The 20793-nt window shown below is 40.2% G+C and overlaps 1 protein-coding gene across 1 annotated transcript in view; it reads left to right on the top strand.

Moving 5' to 3' along the window:
- stard13b (StAR-related lipid transfer (START) domain containing 13b) overlaps positions 1 to 20793 on the top strand; it is a 59617-nt gene continuing 38824 nt past the window's right edge. Inside the window, exons 1-5 of the mRNA XM_051957715.1 lie at positions 1 to 238; positions 1683 to 2683; positions 9120 to 9263; positions 10400 to 10546; positions 15882 to 15915. Of these exons, the coding sequence (XP_051813675.1) occupies positions 1790 to 2683; positions 9120 to 9263; positions 10400 to 10546; positions 15882 to 15915 (1219 nt within the window). The 5' untranslated portion in view covers positions 1 to 238; positions 1683 to 1789. The remainder of the gene's footprint in view (positions 239 to 1682; positions 2684 to 9119; positions 9264 to 10399; positions 10547 to 15881; positions 15916 to 20793) is intronic.

Here is a 20793-nt window from a genome sequence, read left to right as displayed (position 1 = left end):
ATTCTGAATGGTTCAGTCACTGCTAGCTGATCGGCCCTGCAGCCCCACAGGGAAACACATGAGCAGGGAGGGGGTGATGGCGAGCTTGCCAGAATAGGCCTATGGGAACATAAGTGTGGCTCAGTGAGGGGTTGTCCAGCTCTGTCTCTGCTCCTACAGGAACCAGCCTCACTGTAACTGTTTTGCCATCATCTAATTGGCACTGTTTGGGCAACACAACTCTTTTTCCACTCAGCAGGTAAGTGTTTTGTTTTCTGTTTTCGATGTTGAATTACTTACATCTTCTTATTATGGATTAAAAAAAATGACAGCTCTCACTTTCTCTGTCAGCTAATCATGCTTGTCTGACTTTCTGCTTTATACTATAGATAGTTTCAGCATGAGGAGACTTGTTCAGGACCTTTGTGTTGAAAATTCTCCAACACTTGATGTCTTCTTTTTTTCACTTCGCTAAATAAGTTGTGGTCTTGCCTTGCCAGTCAACACACCCAGTTCGTTTTCACTCTGTGACTTCTTCCCTCCATTTGAATCTATCCAGCATTCATCCAAGAATAATGAGACCTTCTTTGCATAGTGTTTATTAAAAGAGGGGCTTCTTGGAAGGAACCCTAATCGCCTGTACTCTTGACATTCACTATGCAGGTTGTATTGGACACACTATACAGCATTTTGTTTACTTATTATGCAATATTGCTGTGTGGATCTACTAATACATGCATCCACTATGAAGATTCATTAAAAGTAACTTCATAGTTAGATTTTTGTAATTGACAGATTTGTTTATCTGTTCGTATCTAAGACAAAAGAACATGTTTGCATGTGTCAAGTATCTCAAGGCCATGCTTAAGACGCTGCCAACTGCAGCTTTCTCACACAAACAGCGGAGACCCATGTGTACAAAATTACACACGTGAACTTCCTGTTTCCCTGTAGCGCATTTCAGGTACATACATGGAGATAAACTCATTATTTCTAGCTAAAACCTCTGGGCTTCCATTTATACAATCATTGTTTTGTTGTTAAAACCTGAAGTAAAGAACATGCTGACTGGAGACAGCAGGTCTGCCGCAAGTTATTGTGTAAGTTTCCCGGTTCACTTGTGCTGTTATCCCATCTGAAATCATCCTGAAAGGGAAGTTTTTGTGGTTGAACATGATGATAAACTTCTCTAGAGACACAATAGTGGAGTTGTTTGTTTTTCCACATGTGCTTCGGATGTCTCCTGCCTGTCCAAGGTGTGTTTGAAGAGGGGCTTAATGAAGGGGTGAGCGGGATGTTAACCACAGTCGACCAGGGACATCTTCTGCCCTGATGAATGGTGTAGCATGTAGTAAATCGACAACTGCGGAAGAGCAGTCAGATTCCTGTGCACAGTGATGTCACCGCTATCGTGTGTGAAGCAGATCCAGACTTGAACAGCCGAGCCTGAGCCAGATGTTGAGTTAAGTTTCACTGCAGAGTCTTGGCTGGATGGCACTTACTCTGAGCTGTTTAAAGCTGGATTTACGAGCTTTGCATTATACATGTATACTGTGGCTTCGATAATCACAGGATACAGGAAACACTCCTAGAAGGATTCGTCACCTTGTTTTACCTCTGATCTATGTAAGTGATAACCTTCTCTCTGTGACTTTCAGACATATTACAAATCAATTAATACATATAATTTCTGTTTATTTCAGGTTAACTGGTCTGTGGATTGACTGAGCACACTGGATAAAAAATGGCCATTCGATATATCAAACTCAAGTACCTGTGGATTTATGTACTGAATTATGAGAAACTATAGATGGAAACAAAAATGGAGATTCCGCCTGTGGTGAATGTGGTTGTAGGATTGCACAAAGTTTCAACACAAGAGTCGTCTGTAGAAAGTGCTGCAATCCCAGCTAACAACTCACTCAACCACAGAGGTGATGATTACCTCCCACCTGAAAACCAAAGCTCCTTGTTAGAGCCAGATGAGGATATACCCCGGCTCAGGAACAGCTTTGATTGTGTTGATTATGACAACACTGAATCTGAGAGTGTGTGCTTTCAGGAGCCTGAACAAGCAACACTGGGCACAGCTCAGCTTCTTGAAGCAAAATCTGTGCTCATATCACCGAGGTCAGCTCAGGACTGCTGTGGCAACTTTCCTACTCCTACAGCAGAAGTCCAGCCGGATCAGGTGGTTCAGAATCCTCCTGATCAGATGCTGGATTTAAACTGTGAATGTAGTGGAGCAGACTGCAAGAACTTACAGCTCATCTCAAATGGCTCCATCCTCAATCTGGACTCCACCTCTACGCTTGTTTTCTCTGAAATTGTTCCTGATTCAAAGCGGAGAGTTCTGGATCTGCCACACATCGTGGAGCACAAACAGAGCTCCATCACCTTCTCAGACTACACCTGTCCCTCCACAGCCAACAACTTTGTCAATGAGAGCTCCGACGATGGAGAATCATCACAGGAGGAGGAGAAAGAAGAGGATTATGGTCACCATGACGGGGATGGTGATGATGATGATGATGATGTGTTTCTGAAGCTACCTCACAGTAGAGATCTGCTCATCAATCATAGACTGAGGAGCACAAGCAAAGACAAACAGAAGAGGAAAAGCTGTGTGAGCACACAAGTGGAAAGCGATCATTCACAGAGCTGCTGTGGTTATGGGGCAGAAGCAGAAACCAGCAGTAAAGAGGTATGATGATACTGATTTAAAATCACTCACAGCCATCCAGTGCTGCCATTGAACTGTAGTATTAATCAGTGATTAACTCATGTCAGATTTTTGGAGGCACATTAGTTTAGGTGACAAGGGCAGCTTACTGATTAAAAGAAAAAATGATAACTGAGTTATTTATCCTGAAAAGTGAGGTTTTGTCTGTTTCAGATGTCAGAGAGACTCTCTGAAAATAGAATAAAAAGAAAAATCTTTTAAATCTATATATTTTACACCATGAATATGCACAAAATAGTACATCCATCATTAAATGGTGTCATGGTGTTTAATATTGTGTGTTGTGTAAGGCAAATAAACCTTTATAATGCCTTTAAAAAGACTTGAAAAGTCCAAATGTCCTTGGAAACATTTTTATCCCTTTTGAAAAAAAAACACATCTAAAATATCTCAAAAATCACTGAACATGTTGGAAAACCTTTTGTCCATAAAATATACGTGAACTTACAACATACATAATAGTGTTCCACTGGTTCTAAACAGGTGGATGGTGTGACATATTCGCATAGGCCTTAAAAAGAAAATAAAATATTTTGAAACTTAAAATCGAAAAAAGAGAAAAAGAAAGTAGTGGAAGGATATTAATTAAAGTGACATTATTTAACTTTAGTACTGTCTTTGGTCCATACAAGAAACAGTCCTACTGTAAGAGTCCATATTTGCTACATTGCCCTCATTTCACAGTGAGATAAGGCACAGTTGGTATAAGTGTGTAGGAGTACACTGACTTTTGTACTGGTGAAACGCAGATCCAGAAGGAATGCAAACAGCTCCTGCTTTCTTTCCACTCCCTCAGCAGGCAGCAGTGTTTTGACAGAGCCCATGGTTGATCATATTAGCTCTTAACTTACTAAACTTTCTTACTCCCTATTCTTCAAGGCTCATTTGAGACTTCTTTTCACATAACCTCTACCCTGACTCTGTAACCCTTCAGCCGGGCTTTTTTATTGCCCCTTTTAAACCCTCATCTGGGCTTTCATAAATATCTCCTAATCCATTAAATATGTGTTCCGTTACGGCTGGAGGAAACATATCCAATTGCACATAGCTGCCATGCTTTTCTAAACAGTCTGCGCATAAAAGCGCACATCTAACCAGGGCAGAGTAAACGGCTGGTGGACATAAGTCTCCCTGTGTGTCGGTTGGGCAAGATGTGGAGGTCATGCCAGCTTTATGTGCAGAATAACACTCAGCTCTGAATGGGTTGTTTTGGAGAAGAGCGGAAGAATGCAGGGAATCCGGGAAGCCTGTTGTAAATATTATCAAAGGACAGCAGTAAATGCTTCTAGTACTGTCACACCACCAACCCTCTTATCATGTGGTGGGCTGTGATGTAAGCATCACTTCGAGGAAAGAAAAGGAGATTGTAGGATTGCTGGTTGCTTGTGTGGGTTTTTGAAAGCAAAATACGTTAGAGGTCACATGTCACAGTCAAAAACTGAGAGTATGATCATAAAAGATGAATATGATCTTGTATTATCCATAAAAACTACTTCAAACTGTCCAAGACGGATGGAGAGATATTACTGGTACAGAAAAGTAGTAAAAAATTGATCATATCTAGAGCATATGTCTAATTAGATTTCCCAACTGAGTATTCAGTTTAGCTTTGGAAAACTTCTGCATTATTTTAAATCTTGAAGTGGAGGATGCAGTTGTTAACATTTACCATATGAGGGCACCATCTGCATAAAGTTTCCATTCCATGACTCCTCTTTTACTTAAGCTCATTTTGGTCATCCGTGACTAACTGCCCCTAAAAACACACATGCCCTCACCTCCATCTCCTTGCTCTACAGATATGGCTGTGCTCACATGGTGTTTTGCATGGCAGGATATTAAGAATGTAATTTATTCCTCCAAGTAGCCAGGTAGCCGTTGCCCTTTCGCATGACCGGCTGCTACATTTGGACACCTCCATGGTGATCTCTGGCACTCTCTGTGGGTGGCGTAGACTAGGCACCGAGCCCAGAGCTCACACACTTAACTCCTCATTTCCATGTCAAAGCCGCTGTGTTTGGCTTCACAATGTGGCCAATTTGCGCTGATAAAGTTATAGTCGGCTCACATTTTGCTGTCCCCAGAAGATAACATTAATGCATTTATCTAAGGGATTGACTCATACCAGCTCAGTTGCCATGGAGTGGTGGCTCCACACAATTGCCAGGGCTGGATCGAGGGAAAGGCACTGAGAGATGAATCAGGGGTAGTGTCTCACTTGAGCGTCAAGCCTCCTCTGGAATTTGTCTCATTCTAAAGTAGAAGTGGCCACATTCCTGAGCAGCACCTTGTGGGGATGTCACTGAAAAGAGACAGTGTGAGTGTGTTCCAGATTTGGATCAGCATGTGCCAGAATGGGGCATCTGTTTCTTGCATTTGTGTTTGTTTCACACTTGGGGTTAATTAGCAGTCCAGCACGCAAGATCTTCAGCTTCCTTTTGTTAGCCGTTCTCAGTCATTTTGCTGAAAATGTTAAGTTTTTTTTAGTGGATTTCAGCTTTTTGCTTTCAATCTAAAAAGTTAAAATAGGCAGATCCAAACATAGAAGTACATTTCTTGCTCAGAAACATTTTATAAGCATTGCTGTTTGCTATCACTGAGGCTTAATTCCAAATCTGTAAGTGAATAAGAAGCTCCTGAGACTGACTTTATAGTGCCCAGTCTCTGTCTTAACTTTAGTTGGACAAATGTCAAGTCAAATTCCTTTTAACTTGGTGTCACACTTATTCACCAAATGGTTTCGCTCAGTCGTGGAATCATAATTAGGAACTACATTTACTTCTCTTATACATTATGTTCCTTTTCTCGGTCAGATTGTATATTTTTGTTTGTTAAATTACAAACCAAATTACCATCCTTTTTTACTACTTACCTGGAATGAAATGGAGTAATTAAATAATATTCTTTTAACATCATTAAAATGCTTTTTTGAGTCAAAAGAACTTCATAAGATTGCAGTTTGTGAATGAGGCATTTATTGTGAACAAGGCTTTAATTTCAGTCTTTATTTTTTAAAGGTGCACATCTGCAGCACATTTTGAAAGGGCACACTGATTTACTGGGAATCAGTGTGTATCTATTTGAAGTAGTATCATATTAGAAAGCTTAGGGAAGTTTAATAAAGGATTTGTCTACATTATTCTTGTCTCACTTGTTACTGGCAGTTTGTGATGTCTGTGTTGTTTTCTGAAGTAGATGCTTACAATAAATATGAGAATTCCTCTTCTTCGTGACGCGGACACAGAGGATTGAGATGTCTAAACATACTGATCCGGTGTCAAACATATTTATTCCCCGGTGGGCACCGTGCCTGAAATACAGACATAGCAGAGAAGGGAAGTTTTATTTTTTCCTCTTGCTGACCTGGGATGATCCCTCAGGCCTCAGAGGTCAGTAGAGGATTGGACAGATTTCGGTCATTCCTCTGCAATTGAGTGGGAAAAAGCACTTTCTTTCAGTGCTGGGTCAGTCAGCTGAATGGTGTCTGCTGTCTGGTTCCTTAATTCCTCTCAATTTAGAGAAAAATTTACACAATATGAGTTTGTCAGTGCCTTGATTTGTAATATTATTCTTCGTGGAAGATAATTTGTAGCTCACAGGAAGCTGTTTGTAATCATATCACCGACATACTTCGATGCCAAAATTTTTAAGTGTTTACAGAGATGTATATAACCAAAGATAGTTTGAATTTCTTCAACTGAATGTTACTTCTTTCACTGAAAATAAACTATGGATTGCAAAATGACTCAGAATCGGTCACAAAGATGTCATGTCCTCATTTGGACTTTCATTTCTTTCTTTCTCTCTTTTTGATATATTTTTAGTTCAACCGCAGAGACTGACTGGAAATGCTAAAACAAGCATCATATTTGTTTTCAAACTGAAAACATGTCTATGGAAGCCCCTTTGACTACAACCATGCCCTGTCCAAGACGTCCTGGGGGTTTTCCCATCAGAACATTCAGTGACAAGTCATATCAATGAATTGATTGTACATTTAGAGGTTTGTAATGTTTTGGAAACTGAGGCAGACAGTAGGCCCAGTCAGAAATTTAATTTTAATTCTTGGACATGGTTTTGATATATGGAGCTGTTAAAGATCAGCTGAATTTAACTGTGTGTGTGTGTGTTGTTTCTCAGTTAAGCTGGAGTCAGTTGACATTAAAATACAATCGGCAAAAGAAACACATGCGCTTTGCTTTCTGTTATGTGATTCATAGGAGACATTTTGAAGCTTGGGATTAGGACTGGCATGCTGTTATTATCTGTCAGTCGTTTTTGAATCAAAAAACAAAGTCTGAATGGAACTGGGATGACCAAGCATCACTTAAATGCAATCTTGGAGTCTTCTTAGAGCTTGGACAGTAACGCAGTGGCCTTGGTAAATACCAGTCAGACAGAGCATTTCACTGAAGATTGCAGCTCTGTAGTGTCAGGCTGTACTTAGAATGTTGAACATTTAGATCATTTATTTGAGGGTTGTCGGTGATTGGGTTAGGATTACGGAAGAAAAACAAATACTATAGATTTTTGTCATCTGACTCGTTCCGTGCAAAGATTGTAGTTGCATCTCTTGGTTGATAACCTTGAAAGTCTTGTTTTAAAAAATTATTGAAGTGAGAATGCCAGTCTCCTTTTGACTAGATTTCTCAGTTCTCCTTATTGACTTACAGTCTCAACAAACTTCCTGACTTCCTGAATTACTTTCCTTGGAAATACATGATGTCACAGCTGTGAACTTTGCATCAATTTACAAGAGAAATTATCCAGAAGAAAACACGGTTTTGGGATTTCATACTGGGATTCTTGAAAAGGGTCCACTATGATGCTGCTGGAGATTGTGTACCATTTGATCTTCTCCAGAACTGGTCAAGAAGCGCACACACATTAATATCTCCTCCCTGTCAGCCTGACATTCTGCTCAGATTACAGAACAACAATGATAATTTATGCCTTGATGACAGAGGTGCATCCAGCTGATTTATGTGGCTGGATGTCCAGATCCTCAGACACATCTCCTGTCTGTGCAAGGATGGTCTATTTATATACACCGTGTGTCTGGGGAGCAGTGAAAGCTGGTGCAGGGTATTCCATCATGCTATGTATGGCACATATGTCTTGAACACTCCTCCTTTGCTCTTTAACCCCGAGACACAGTTGAGGAGATCACATTTCCATGCGTGGCAGCAAAACAGTCTACTGATGTAGCATCTGCAACTTACAAGATACTTTTTTGGGGTTTGTCTGTAACTCTTTCTGAGTTTAGGGCAATATGGTAAATTCACAGATGCTCTTATGTAAGAGCTTACATGTCAAGCATGAAAGCAAATACTACAATAACTCAGAAACCACATTCCAATTGCTTTACATTTTTAGTTAATTAAGATACCATACAATTTTGATAAGGTGCAGTAAGGTGAATGAGTGTCATTTACATGACAATGTGTGTTTGCATAATCAGTGGAGAATTTTGATACACTGACTGTATATAAAGATGGGTGAACCCTCTGTGATCCATAGGTTTCCTGAAGAGTAGTTTTGAAGCTCAGTGTTCACCTCCAGCTGTTGCCATCTTGACAGAGCCTGATTTTGTTGGCTAATCCAAAAATGAGGTGGAACATGAATGTGCCTACAGTGGACCACACACAAGTTTCTGGGCCATAAACTGTGCTGTGGTGGCACTCATATGTCACTCAAAGTGGCCACGGTCTTAATTGTGCATATTGAGTGGACAGAATGCAGTTTTTGGCACTTCCATGTTGGCTTCATTTTTAGCCCTGGGCATTGCCATTTGAGTTGATGTAACTTAAAAGAGTTGTTTATTTTTTTATTATTATTGCTGGTGCAGTTTGCAACACTCAAGATGCGGAAATTATGAAAATGCGAATACTAACTGTCTGGATGGAACAAAAAAGATATTGTAAATATATAAATATGAATGTATAAGAATCCAATTTTAGGGATCAAAAGAAGGAGAAAGAAGGAGATTAAACAAGACAACTGTGAAGAGAAAAAGTTCGAATAACGCTGCTGGTTCCACTAAAACCACGGTGCTCATGGAAGGTAATATAATGTAGTGTGGAAGAATTACAATCCAAAAAAGATTAGCATAAAAATCCAAATTCAGACTGTCAACTTGACTTTTAAAAGTGAAAGGCATTTATTACAGTTAGCAAGAGACAATAAAAACACATGTCGGCTGGCACCTTCTTCAGGCAAACAGTCGTGTTCAAAATATACAAATTTTGCAAAAGAATCAACAACAAAGTTGAGACAGTACAAGAGCAAAAAGTGCAATAATGCACCATTATTGGGCACTCAGACTTTAACTTTGTACTACATAATAACAGGAACAGCTTTTCCAGTCTTATCTGAATGCTTCTCTAATTACCCACAGGAGTCTCCACAGTTCAGGTCTCCCTGGTCGGAATCAATGATCCAGCTGATGAAGAAACTGGACCAGCTTCATCTGGACATAGAAGAGGCTCTAAGTGCGAGTTCTTCCCCATCCAACACTCCTTGCACCACCCGCAAGAAACAGGTGAGAGTTTTATCACAACCTAGTTTCATAACTGCTGCATTTGGTCTCATATTTTGATACTAGGACATATATATCAGAATGTACTTTGTGCTATAAAGCAGCATGTGGCCTGCAGCGCTTCCACCTTCCCTCCCTTATGGTATGTGCACTGTCACGGTTGGTAGTGTGTACATTCCTGTCAAGCCTATGCTGTATACTTGGTCATGCTTTTTTAAACGTCCCTAAATCAATTTAGTTTGCTCTGTAGAGAGAAAATCCCAATGGATTATTCCAACCTGTGAGCAACAGGTGGTCAGAATTGTATATCCTGCTTCTTTTTTTAAAGTGTTGCACGTTAGATTCAGATTTAAACAATCTCTCTCAAATTTAACAGTGGAAAACCATAAACCTAGAAACTGAAAGGAGATGTAGTTTGTTGATCTGTGAGATCTTGTTGATCTTCTGTGACAATATGGGCTTTGTCAGACCATCTTTAGGCATTTCTGTGCCTCTTAGTCTGTTGTATGCTGTAGGTCTGCAGCTCTTAGATGTGATACTGGAGTCTACAGTGCTTTAGCTCAGTCAGAACGCTGCAGCAGGAACAGGCAGCTATTGTGCTTTTGACGTTGCAACTGGAACCATGCAACTTTGTTCCTAAAAAAGGGCCCTTCTGATGGTGGCATGTTTCATGAAATATCCCACTAGAGTTTAGCATTCGGGAACAAAAGTGCTCTTTGCAGCTTCATATGTATGTACCACACAGAGGAGCTGTTGTATTGGAAGGGAGTTTGTATGATTTGGTCCATTAGGAATGGTTGAGAGAGGCTTACATGCCTCTGAGGCATCTGCATAACCATCCCAGGCATTCACTGTTACTTGCTTTAACTAATGACAAGCGACTGGGCAAGACAAGACATCTTTACTGGGATATTTGACAAGGTCATAATCTCTGTCCTCTCCCAAGAAGATCCACACATACAGGCTCCTTTGTGCGCCTCTGTCAAGATGAATTGAGAGTGGAGATTTCACTTCCCAAGCCGCTGACCTCAGCCTCTTGTTTTCTTTTCCCCTGGCCACCGTTGAGTCCATCCTGTCCTCGTCAGCTCAGTCCGACAGAGAGAGACCCAGTCTAAATTGTTGTTGTGATGTTGTTGCAGTGGGGTGCTGCTTCAAAGTCCACGTTAAATCAAGCCCTGAATGACCAAGTTCTCCAAAGACCAGACAGAGGGGAATGTCAGAGCCGAGACAGGTTTTCTGCTCCTCGCAGCTCCTCACTGGGAACAAGAGCAAGAACCAAGAAGACGGTAAGTTTCTCTGAGAATCACGGCTTCCTGCGGGCAGCCAACAGTCTGTCTGACAGAACGTATGCATACAGTTTGTTGTACAGTTCAAGTCAACTTGCTACATGCAGTGCTGCTGTTCAAACCTCCTTGTTGCTAAATTCATTCAAATATGACTCCGCAACATTGTCTTTTTTCGGCTCAAATCTAGTTTTTGCATTTTTGGATGATTGCCATGACCTGTTTACTCCATGCCCTGCGAAAAGTATTTGTCTGTGCTAATTCAAACTCTGGGAAAAGTTTGCTTTCTGTCCATCCTAAATTATCACACATCGAGCACGTATCTGAAATATTCAACTTTGGACTATTTTATCCGGAAATAATCCAGTGGAAATTTAGTTTGACTTTTCGGTTGTTGTAGGTGAACTTTAGCAAACAAAGTGTTTATATTTTTTTATTTTAAGTGATTCTGTTAGGGCTTCTGAAAAGATTCTGTATGGTGCATCATCATCCTGATCCAGTCTAGTTTTGATGAACTGATCAGTGATCTATGAAGAAAAGAGTGATTCAGCGTCTCCCGATATATTTTCTCAAACTTTCTCACGTTTCCTTTCTGAGTAGCATCATACTCTGTAAAAGTACTTTTTACGATCTGAGATTTGAGCCCAGTGTGTTGATCACGGTGTCACAATGGGATACACTACAAAAGTACATCTTGTTTAATGATAAATCCATCAACAGGCATCTGATCTTTTCAAATTCCCTTCTGTACAGCCGCTCTTCTCTCTGTATATCTGTAAATATTTGGGGTTTTCGTTGGGAATAAGGTCAGCTTAGGCATTCTTAGACAAGCAGGACTCACCTCTGCTGGACAAAGTATATAAATGTCACTATTCAGCTGCTCTAAAGGAAACAGACAACTGAGACATTTGCAGAATGCAGGGCGGATTTGTATTCAAAGCCTTTCAGCTTGTCCTTTGTGCACACTTGATGGCTCTGATGCAATGTGATGGTAAACAGCATGCTTATGAGGAAAACAGCAACCATTCGGTCAAATACTCCCAGTGTATCTCACAATATTTTTTGTTTGTCATCCTGTCACACTGTAATATTAATTCTATGACCTGCAAAAGTTTTATTTCATTTAATAGGTGACCACAGCATGGATGATGTTTTGTTAACTGCAGAGATTCAAAGATGACTTTGTTCATGGGGATTTAAGTACTTCAAATGAAATCTAGTTTGGTTCTCAGAGTAGATGCCACCTGTCTCTTTAGTGGAACCCATAACTACCTCTTGAAAATGGCAGCAGCACTGGTCAAAACTTGGCTTGGGGACAGCTGGGAATGTTCACATATGTGACAGACGAGAGTATTTTGGCTGCAGTGTAACCTTGAGTTTAATGAGATCCCATGTTATTTGGTGGTGACATGTTTAAGAGTGTTGTAAAGTTTAATGACGTTTTTCTTAATATTTTTAACAATAATAAAACAATAAATTACATCAATACACCACATAACTTGATATTTTAGTTAGCTTTTGGTAAGCAGTGGGCTAAAAGGATGAAGTGATGCCTTAAAACTGGGCATTTTCTGTATGAAAGGCTGGAATCTGCAGAAAATCAGGATTGAATCTTATCAGCTTAAGAAAAGCTAAAGTTAAAGGAGTGACATGCCATTCTGGGAAATGTGGATCATTATATGAGAAGACTGATGCCACTTGATGTCTGGTAAATATGAAAGGAGCTGCCAGTTTGCTTATCTTAATGTAAAGACTGAACACAGGGGGGAAACAGCGAGCCTGGCTCTGTCCAAAAACAAACAAACAAAGCCACATACCAGCAACTCCGGTTTCCCTTGGTGTATTTCCCTAAATGTCAAAGTACGTATATAAGTGTGATCCTCTAAAGTTTACGAAAACAGCTGCATAGAGAGGTTTTTCCTCCTCGGAGTGTTGCATAAGAGCTCTGGAGTCCATATGAAACTTCTGACAGCAATGGAAGAGAATGTGATAGAGTCTGAAGAACAGTGTTGGGGTCTGAGAATAAACTAGTTTAATATGTGAGACAGTACATGCTGCTCAGATTAGTAGTTATGACATGACCTGAGAGATGTTTTATGAAAGTATCTGGTAAAAGTTTTTGGCACCTTTGGGACAAGCTTCAACTCCCCCCTGCCTCTGTATGATCTCTAAAAACTGGAATGCATCTCAAATCGCTCTCAATCTGCTACACATCATGCATGCAGAGTCCATCTCAGCTGGAATGTCTTGGGTGTTGATTAAGATCATGTCTTGCTGGAGGGAGATTTTTCTTTTTTCTTTTTTTGTATCATCACGTACACAATGGCTGTTGGAAGATGGTTTGCACCTGCTTTTCGGGATGTGTCCTCAAATGCAGTCTCAACAGCAATGAGAGAAACAAAGAATTATCGAGTTTTTTGACAGTTAATATACAATATTGTCATACTGTATTATTTATATAATTCTATTTCTGAATAGGATGCAACTTAAAATCTGTAATTCAGATTTCTTTTTTTTTGTGCAAAAGTAGAAAGCTGTGGAGTTATGGAACTTCTTTTACCAAATACCTCCTGATTACGTCTTAACACTGTATTGGTATTTAAATAATAATCATTTTCAAGCTCCAGCCCTCAGATAAAGATTTTCTTTATCTTAACCTTGTCGATATTTAAGTTAACATTGAGTAACTTTGTTCAACTATTGTAGATAAAACAAGTTAAAGTTAAAGAATCTGGTGTTTTATTCCTTTAAAGTAGCTAGGAAATTGCTATAAAGATGCTGTTTTGTTTGTTCTACTAGTTGCTTTATCACCATTCTTGTATTTAAGGGACATTAATCAAACTGGCAGCTGAAAAAAAGTACTGTAAAACTACTCTCACAAGCCATTTATCAGAAAAAAATGTCAAACATTCACTGCCTACAGCTTCACGAACAAAGTGATTCGCTGCTCTTCTTTTTATTCCCTCACTGTAAGTTAAATATTTGAGCTTCTGACTGCTGGTCAGACAAAACAAGGAGCAGGAAAACGTAATCATAGTCCCTGAAAAAAATTTATAGGCAATTTTCATATTTTCAAACATGTTAAAGACTAAACATTTAGTGAGTTGACAAGAAATAATCAAGAGTTTCATCAATAATGAAAGAAGACCCAACTGTACGTGTGTTTGTAGTCATCTTGACCTTATTGTTCAGCACATGGTCTGGTTGAGGCCAGCTTTTCTCTGAGGTCTATCATTGGCGCATAGAGACATATTTGGGTTGAGGATTCCTACTTTTAATTGCTGTTGACAGAGACGGGCATACAGAGGACACACTGGTCTCTCATTCAGGCTGGCCGGCTCTATAACTGCCCTGCTGACTTGTCATTTGTGCTGGGACGGCATCTATCATTCACCCACCACAGACCTGTCACTCCATATAAACATCCTTGTTGGTGCAAGCAGAGAGGAAGTTTTCTCTCTGACAACAGCCTTGAAAAGGACTCTGAGCTTATCGTCTGAGGACGATGTCGCTTTTTCTGACCTGTAACCTTTGACATGTGTCTACCATCTGACTGCGATTGGCCTGAACTGGGGCGATGTGTATTTAAAGTGGGTCAGCTCTTGAGATATGCCAGGATGAAATACTTTCTCTTGGCTGTCGGGAATGAGAGAGCGAGAGTGATGTGTTCAAGCCTTTGAAGCCTTGTCAAATCGGTACATCTCCTCTGGGGCCCAGCATCGGATTTTGGAGTGCTAATTTTCACAAGTTTATTTCTGAAACTGGGTCTAAAGCTGGTCTTTGGAGACCAACTATCAGGACTATTGCATTCACGGAAAGATCTTTAAAGCACGAAGATAATGACCCTGTTTGTGTCTGTACATTAAAAACCCACCCTTCACTATGTTACAGAACTGTTCAGATATGGAATGAAATTCTTCCAGACTGTGCCAAATCTCGCAGTCAGTAACGAGCGATACATCAGTGGCTATATGTCTCACTTTTCAGAGGTGCCACTCGACTCTTCTGCGTTTAAACAGCGGTAAAAATACACACATGAAGGCATGAGTCATACTTTTAGGACCTGTTTTGTATTTTACTTGTCTCTCTGCTTTCCTTGGAGAGTCTAACCCTGGAGCTATATGAACACCTGTGGTGGTTCATGGGTGAAACCAGCCAGAAATCTGTTGGCTGTGACTCCTGTTCTGCTATAGATCCTCTTTATCATCTGAATAAATGAAAAACGGACTGCCAGGTGCCCGTTGTCATTTGACCTCATGTGTCGAGTGGCCTAAAAGTGTCAAAAAGCATGACAATGACATCTAGCTCACACAAACCCACCTGTCCTGTTTAATCCAACCAATCAGATTGTTTCTTGCTGTGGCAGCCATATAGGTCGCTCAACCAGCCAAGGTCTTCAGCTGCCATGACAACACTATGAAGGCCGGAGCCCTCATGAAGCATGCAGCACTTCGCTAACTTAGTGTGTTTAGTCCAAATTAACAATAAAACCTTTGCAGATATGTTGATAGAAATTCCAATCAGGGCCATGTGGGCTGATTGCCAGTTGGCGGTCATGATGGAGGGTCAGCAGTATTACAGAAAGGCATCTTGGGAGTTTATGCGGCATTTTCTCTCTGCCAGGGAGAAATGTGGAAACGGGGCAAGCAAACAAGCGCATAAATCAGACCAGTGGGCCGCAGAGGGGAAATGCAAAAGAGAGTTGGGTAGAGAGGGGAAAAGATCCTTACTGGTCCAGATCAGGAAGAGATTTCAGGAAGAGATTTCAGTCCTCTGGCATCAGCAGTTTTTTTTATTAATTACAAAATGACACTTCTAAGCGAGCAGATAGAGCATGCTGATCTGTTTTTACTTGGTATGACTTCTATCATTGCATCTTTTCCAATTAAAAAAAGAGCACATCTCAGTAAAATGTTCTTCAAACTTTGAGCAAACTTTGGTTTAATTCATGAGATATCACCACTGCAGTGACAGCAGACTGATGATCTGTCTCTGAGATAACAAAATATTGCCACTGTTGCTGCTGTGAAGGCCTTTTATTGACTTTATCATTATGACGCTGATTGATCTATTGAAGAATGTCAGAAAACATCCTCTATTCCTGAATTCACACAACCGGATGAAAGCCACTTAATATGAGCTGCTTTCGTTAGCTACATTCAAATAAAGCCAAAAAATAATTACCGTGTGTTAGTAATTTATTGACCCCACTCACGTGCCTGTCTTCAACACTTTCAGCTCTCCAACACCTAATGATGAGTAGCTTCCTCTGAAAATGAAGTCCAGCTTTCTATCAACACACATTTACTGATAATTTGTTATTTTGTCTGACTTGCAGATGTTCAATAAGATGACCAATGCAGCAGGTGCAGGTAAGAATTGAGCTTTTTGGTGTTCATCCCATAGCTTTTCAAATGTAATGTGACAGTGTTGCTCTTGAAAAAGTTCAAACTGTTACCTCTCATGAGAACAAGCCAGTTTTGAGCTGGTATTCTTTATCTCTGCATACATTTTACCTTCAACAAGCATGCTCTGTCTGTCTTGAGTCTTTGATGAAATGGAAACCTGTCTTTGCTCAGTGCATGCTAGGACAGTATCCAGAGGCAATATAAAGCCGTTAAAGAAAAAAAAGATGAGTAAATGAGACAACATTTGGCACTAAATGGATACTAGAAAACTCAGAGACTTGTAGACATCAGCATCTACATATTTATACTGTACTACATTGATTGTAATGGTAGTTATTTTTACATACAATAGAAATTAAAATACAAGTTGTCCAGTGCACTGACAAAACACTAATTTCATGGTTCTGATATTGCTTTCTTTCTGTTCATTTTAGTTCAAACACTGACCAAAGATTTAGCTGGAAGAGCACCAGATCTCCCAGGAAATTACATCATTTCTCTTCACTGGCCAGTGAAATGACAATTACAAATGCTATGAGAAAAGAGTTGTTGCCTTGTGGAATTCTCTTCTAGACACTTTAAATCTAACAGTTTGACTACTTTAAACCCTTAAACTTGAAACTCGACTACCTCGAAATTTTATGTCTGGATCAGTCATAAAGCTTTAAGGAGTCTTGGGTCTCAGTCTGCAGTCACTATGCTGTAATTGAGGTGCTGCTATGCTGTCTGGCGCATAACGAAAATCTCCCTGCAAGCCGATGCTGCACTGTGTTCCCCGACTTTCATAGTGGCATGGCTCAGGCCCCCAGATAATGTTAAAAAGAATGATGGCCACAGGTGTCAGCCCCCTCCCTGCCAGTCGCTGTCTCGAGAATGTCCAAATGCACAGTCTCTTTCTTTAAAGGCCTTTCATATATTGGTCACTTGGCGGGATGCAGTTAAAATTAGGCAGCATGCCAGATCATTGTTTCTGTTTTGCTGAGGGGAAATATTTGGCCTGGTGTGATGTGGCCCTTGGGGGGCAGCTGCGGGATTTGGGTAGATGCCTTTTTAGACTCAGGTTGCACTCTCGCATGACCTCAGTTGTGCATGATGCTGATGGTTCTGCACAAGTAGACTTTCGGGTCTGGAAAAATTCCGTGTCACTTTTATGAAGCAGTTAACTAATGTGTGGTCTGCTGGTGAATGTGATATATGTGCTGTAACCGATCGCTCATCATTGCTAAGTGTAATTCTTAGAAATCGGAGTGTGAGAGCACTGGGAATAACATCAAGTTTGTCAACAATGCTTGGAGATTCACTTCAGATTAATTTATGAATACCTTTTCTACCATATTTTTCATTTAGTCTGAGATTAATGAGATCCGAGACAATGGCAATGTCAACTTTATTTAGCTATAAAGTAAATTAAACCTGCACATGGTTTCAACCTGAATGATAAAACGACTTGGGGAATGATTGTGTTGTAAAAAAAGGACAAAGCTGGCAGAGAGTCAGACACATTAGGTGTGATATTCCCTGGTTGTATTTTACAGCTGGGCTGTGGAAACCTCTTTTAAGACATGAATACGAGACGACCAGATGGTTCTCAGTGCCGACCATAACAACACTGTCCACCTCATTAAACTGACGTTGTCCAGGAGAGGCAAGCACATTCTTTGGGTCCGGTTCCAAAATAGCAAAGCAACAGTGAGAAAACTGTTGCTATTTTGTGTGATAAATGAGCAGTGTTGTTATTTTCACTCCACTCATACACACACGACTTGTTTGCAAGTGTACACAACACCTTCATCTGCAGTCACGTGTTCCATAAAATATTCTGGATGTAAACTTTTAAAGACCCTGTATGAAAGCGAATCTATTTAAAATCTCATTCATGCAACCATAGAATATATTTTGTCAGTCTGTTTTGTAATGTCGCATCTGACAACATGCTGACAGTGTCTTCAGGTCTGCAGGGCTGTCTGCTGGAAACACATGCAGATTTTAATGTATATTATGTGATTATTAATGCGTAATGTGCTTGTGTACATCATGTTATTGTCATATCTTTTCAAATAGCTTTCTATAGCTTTGAATAACATTGCACTCCTATTAGCAAAAACTTAAACACTGTACCACTTAGAAGCAAGATTTCAGAAATTTGTTTTTTTATTTAAAATGCTGCAAGGCATTTTTTTTGGGAAAAAACACTAGACCTTTTAACCTTCTTGACTTGTTGTGTTTTTCCCGGGGCAAAAAACAAAACCCAGAGCTGCATTCTAAAACCACATAGGGATATACTGAGAGAAGATTTCATTTACAGTTGGGGGGGACCTCAATACTCAATCTCAAATGTTTATTTTCTGAAGGCATTACTCAACAGTTATAGAGCATTTTTCAAGTCTTGAGTAGATTATGAGCCAATAGTGCCTTATTCCCTCTCACACACAGTGTAATTTGTATGGAAATCTATTCCCTGCAGTCTCTTTAATTGCAGTGTGGAAATTAATGGCTTCCTCTGGTGAGACGAGGAAACTGTGTTCATCTTCAAAACCCTGTTGACTTGACTGACATTAATCATTGAATTAATGAATCTGCAGTGACACTCTAATGCTGAAAGCTGCACATCCAGCCGAGCTCCTGCCAGAGATACAGCACAGATAAGGAGGATGAAGCTGATTTTTTCTGACTCGACTAAAACATGTATTCAGGAATGGTTCGGCTACTCATTCAGCTACTGTGTATATTGTAAATATATTTGTGTCTTACATAAAACCAAAACTTCAGTGGAAAGGGTAGACAAACAGAAAGGGTGCCAGGGTCCAAGGAGAAGCGGTTATGCAGAACCAAGTGACTTTTAACATGCACACATAAATGGTCATGTGCTTTGTTGTGATAAACATCCCCTTCCCAAGCGCCATTCTGAAGGAGAATTGCACAAGTACAGCTTAAACAGAAGAGTCTGGCCCAGAACTGTCAGGCTGAGGCTTCCCTCTCAGCCTCTGAGGTTTGAAACCGACTGTGTGCATTTACACAGATCCTCTCGCTGAATAAATATGCTAATCTACTTTCAATGTGCAAATCTCTTGCTGCTGATTATAAGAAAAACAAAGAGGAAACTCTGTGAATCCTTTGGGGACTTCTCTCTATTTGCAAGGAAAGTAATGTAAAGCCCTGTGTCCCTCACACATCGGTGTGAATGACTCCCGGGGAAAAGCTGGAGAGGAAATACAAAGGGGATGTTTTAAGAGTTTCGTACTGGCTTTTTTTTTTTTTTTTTAAATTCAAAGTCAGTGTTAAATGCCACCTGATAATGAAATTCTAAATGAATTATCATTTAAGGTCTATCTAATCTAGGTACATGTTTTGATACTGAGAGAAGTTTCTCTGGCAGGTGCTCTGGAATGTGAAAGTGAGATAAAGTAAGTAGTAAATGTGTGTGATCGAGTGAAATTTTGTCCCACTTGCCAGGAAATGTTCCTAATGAAATAAAAATGGTATTGGGAAGCAGATTAATGTCAAGAGAGATGTGTGTCCATCCTTCCTGTATAAGTAATGCAACCGCACACTGAATTACAACACTCTGACATTCATTGGACTAAAAGAGGCAATATTTCAACTTAATCAGGAAAACTGCCAACACACTTGTAACCAAATTTTCCTCTAAATGTATCACATTTCATATTAAGCGCTCCACTCATTGCTCTGAGTGGCTGCATCACTGCGAGACTGGAAAATCCATAATTAACAGATCCAGTTGAAAACCTGCTTTGTGATGCCAGTTATTCAGGAGCACTGATGTTAGGCTCATTGAAGGCAGCACACAGCCGAAGAGATTCAGTGGAATTTGCTTTGTGTAGGTGCTGTTTTGATATGAAACATCATCACAGACATGATTAACAGTGAAAAACTAATACGATAAAACCTAAAACAAGCCCTAATGATTTGGATTAACTGCACAAAAGGTCTGCAACTGTTCACAAGCTTTACTCATGTCTCCCACAGTAAAAAGCTGTCCAATCTGAGAATCCCCCCACTGTGAAGTGACTTCTCTCTGGGGTCCGATGTACATACTGCTATTAGAAATCTGTAGTCCAGCTATAGATGAAACACCAGTGGGTATGATGTAATGCCCACAGCTACTAATACGTTACAGACGGGTTGTCTTATCTGTTTTTGACTCCTGCATGTTCCTCAGCTGTTCTCAGAGTCCAGAACTCAGGGTCACTGCCTGCTGCTGGAGGCCGACAGCGACCTCAGACAGCTGCAGTCGCTCTCAGGAGGCCTGTTAGGGACAATAATATGCACATCACAAGAGCTTCATGGCAACAAGTGAGGAGTAGATGACATAGTCTGACACCTACGTACCTGTAGTCAGAACATACACAAGACAAGCGGGCCGCTGGAGTGAGTATTAAAATCAGATGTTTGGAGCTGTAACAAGGATTATTAACTGTGTCGTAATTTGTTGGTCTCTGTTAGAGTCTGACCTCACTGCTGTTTTCATTATGAAATCTGTTTTGTTGTGATAGTGAAGGTCCAAACTTAGCTAAGTGTCACATTATTCCCGATGGGAGGCCGAGGACTAGATCATTATCAAAGAACTGTAGCCATTTTCCTATTAGTCTAAAATTGCACACACGTTTTCTGTCTCTATGAAGATGCTTTGAATGATTTGTGAAGCTCGTTTTCTATACAATAGTTCAGTAGGAATGACATCAAAATCTATTACAAAAATGTGAGCATCAATGAGAGATTGTTGAGCCTCTCAGAACACACCGGCATTAATATGCTGCTATGGCGGCCTCCACTCTTTTGTGAAGATTTTGCACAAGATATTGCAACCCGACTGCAGGGATT

This window comes from Acanthochromis polyacanthus, chromosome 13 (assembly GCF_021347895.1).
Source record: "Acanthochromis polyacanthus isolate Apoly-LR-REF ecotype Palm Island chromosome 13, KAUST_Apoly_ChrSc, whole genome shotgun sequence".
Classification (NCBI taxonomy): Eukaryota; Metazoa; Chordata; class Actinopteri; family Pomacentridae; genus Acanthochromis; species Acanthochromis polyacanthus.
This window is presented reverse-complemented; position numbering and strand designations above follow the sequence as displayed.